This window comes from Helobdella robusta (genome assembly GCF_000326865.2).
Source record: "Helobdella robusta unplaced genomic scaffold HELROscaffold_11, whole genome shotgun sequence".
NCBI classification, from domain to species: Eukaryota; Metazoa; Annelida; class Clitellata; order Rhynchobdellida; family Glossiphoniidae; genus Helobdella; species Helobdella robusta.
In genome coordinates this window covers 1,296,515-1,299,220 of record NW_008703617.1, presented here as the reverse complement: position 1 = coordinate 1,299,220, position 2,706 = coordinate 1,296,515, and the positions used below count along the sequence as shown (strand labels likewise).

The 2,706-nt window shown below is 32.2% G+C and overlaps 1 protein-coding gene across 1 annotated transcript; it reads left to right on the top strand.

The window, feature by feature from the left end:
- Positions 1 to 353: 353 nt before the first annotated feature.
- HELRODRAFT_167193 (hypothetical protein) lies at positions 354 to 2,255 on the top strand (the record flags this gene model as incomplete). The annotated part of the gene is made up of 2 exons (XM_009012722.1): positions 354 to 1,215; positions 2,227 to 2,255. The coding sequence occupies 2 exons, from the start codon at positions 354 to 356 to the stop codon at positions 2,253 to 2,255; spliced, it is 891 nt and encodes a 296-aa protein (XP_009010970.1).
- Between the last annotated feature and the right edge of the window lie 451 nt (positions 2,256 to 2,706).

Below are 2,706 nucleotides of genomic sequence, written 5' to 3'. Positions count from 1 at the left end.
ACAATTTGTTTTTCAAACTAATGCATTTAAACATTAGAAGTTTAGTTCACAAATCAGAAGACTTACTCGATTATTTAAACAACTTTTCTTTTAAATATAACATTATTGGTATAAGTGAAACGTGGCTGAATGATGACAATATCAAGTTAATAAATATTACTGGTTATGATTTTGTTGGTAAAAATCGGTCTGGTAAGCACGGTGGTGGAATCGGTTTGTATATTGATAACGGTATTAGCATTAGCAATAGCATTAGCAGCATAGAATTATTCAGCATAGAAATAACAAATGATTGTTCCAATAAAAATGCAATAATTGTAATAACATATCGGCCTCCTACCTATGACGCAAATATGTATCTTCAACAAATCGAACAGGTACTACAAATCATAAGTCTAGAGAACAAATTAGTTTATCTGATCGGTGACATGAACATCAATTTACTTGATGCTGATTCAAATGCCAGCAAATTCCAACTTCAACAATTATTAACATCATACAACCTATCAACTTTAATAACAACCCCAACAAGAATAAGTTTAAATAAAAATTCAGTCATTGATAACATTTTCACGAGCGAACCAAATGCAGTAGAATTATGTGGTACACAGGTATGTGATCTTTCGGACCACCTACCAATTTTTATAATTGTAAATATGAAGTCTAACAGAATCAAGAACCATTTTCTGAAGGAGAAATTATACTCGTTTACAAGTGAACGAATCAACAGACTGAACGAATATTTAATAAACATGGACTGGTCAAACGTTTTAAATTGTGAGGATGTAAGTGTCGGGTTTCAACGATTCATAGAGATTTTTGTAAAGAACTTCAACGAATGCTGTCGTATTTCCTCAGTAAGAAAAATTAAAAAAATATCACGTGATAAACCTTGGATAACCGATGATCTTAAAATAATGTTAAATAGAAAAACCAAACTGTATACAAAATATCTAAAAAATCCGAATATTGAAAATCTAGTTGAATTAAAGTCAATTAGACAATCTTGCATCAAATTTAAAAATAAACTAAAAAAACAATATTATAGCGACATCATAGTAAAGAACATAAAAGATAACAGAAGAACGTGGTCGATTATTAAGAACATTATCAGCACAAATAAAATCACCAAAACCGTCACATCAAACAGTGAAATTGTTCGTTCTCCTGCGGACGCCTTAAACGATTATTTCATCGGTATAGCTATAAAACTAGGTTCATCTTTCAACAATTCAACACTCTGGAAAAATCACCTCACTAATAAACTTCAAAACTCGTTCTTCTGTCTGTCGACCTCAAGCGATGAAATAATTGCAACAACCAGACTTCTCAAACCAAAAACAACCAGTGGATGGGATGGCATTCCTATGAAAATAATAAAATCTACCATATATTCAACAGCTCACATTTTGAAATTCCTAATTAACCTTTCTTTCAACTCCGGCACATTCCCACGATGTTTCAAAGTCTCAAAAATTGTACCGATTAAAAAGGATGAGGGATGCAATGATTTAACTAATTTTCGACCCGTTGCTCTTTTATCAAATTTTTCGAAAATAATAGAAAAAATAATGTACAAAAGGCTAAATATCTTCTTCAAAAAAAATTCCATAATTAACGATTCACAATTTGGATTTCGAGAGAAGTACTCGACTGAGCTGGCAATAATAGAATTGATCAGAAAAATAGGGATCGCAGCAGAAGACAAAAAATACATCGTAGGCACGTGTCTTGATCTCTTGAAGGCATTCGATTGCATCAACCACAACATCTTGCTGGCGAAACTAGACCGGTATGGAATACGTGGCTCGCAACTGAAATGGTTCAGAAGTTACTTATCGGAGAGAAGTCAATTTGTTAGCTGGCAAGGTACATGCTCGAGCGAAAAATTAAACCAAATTGGAGTACCTCAGGGCAGCATTTTGGGACCATTGCTATTCATTGTCTTCATCAACGATCTCCCGAAAGTTTCAACATTCTTTGATTACATTTGCTTCGCAGATGACACTAATCCCATTCACAACCGCTATTCGCCACGACAAGCAATCTGACTTTCGATCAAATGAGTACATATCACGCGGCAAAATTCATCGACAAACAATTGACTGGTAAACTACCTCCGATTTTTGACGGTTATTATAAACGAACGAAGAATCAAAGGCGCATCAATTTCATCTGTTCCAACAAATCAAAAACGAAAATTTTACATCAACACATCATTTGCAGAGGACCCAGAATTTGGAATTTTTTATTAAATAAAGGATTTAATTATGACAGATCGAACATGCAGAACTTTAACCATCATTTGAAAGCATTTATTAATTTGTTTAATTAAAATCACTAGTTTTAAGAATATAAATTACATTTTTATAAAATATTTATGACATCATGTATGCTCAGTTGTATGTATGTGTGTGTGCTGACGTATACGTAGATATTTTTATATACGTATGTGATCCTATTCTCTTCTATCTATAGCTTATATAGATAGATTCAATCAGGTATTCTATATGCAGTTTTGTATATAGAGAAATATAGACCTAACTTATTATTAGGATCAATTAGTAACATCTCAAAGCTAATACATTCCATTTAACGATGATAATATTTTTATGAACAGTTAGTAACACCGTANATATAATATACTCCAATTAGAGAATCTGAAGTTTTTTGTGGTACTCGATAATTTTATTTTTACGAACAACT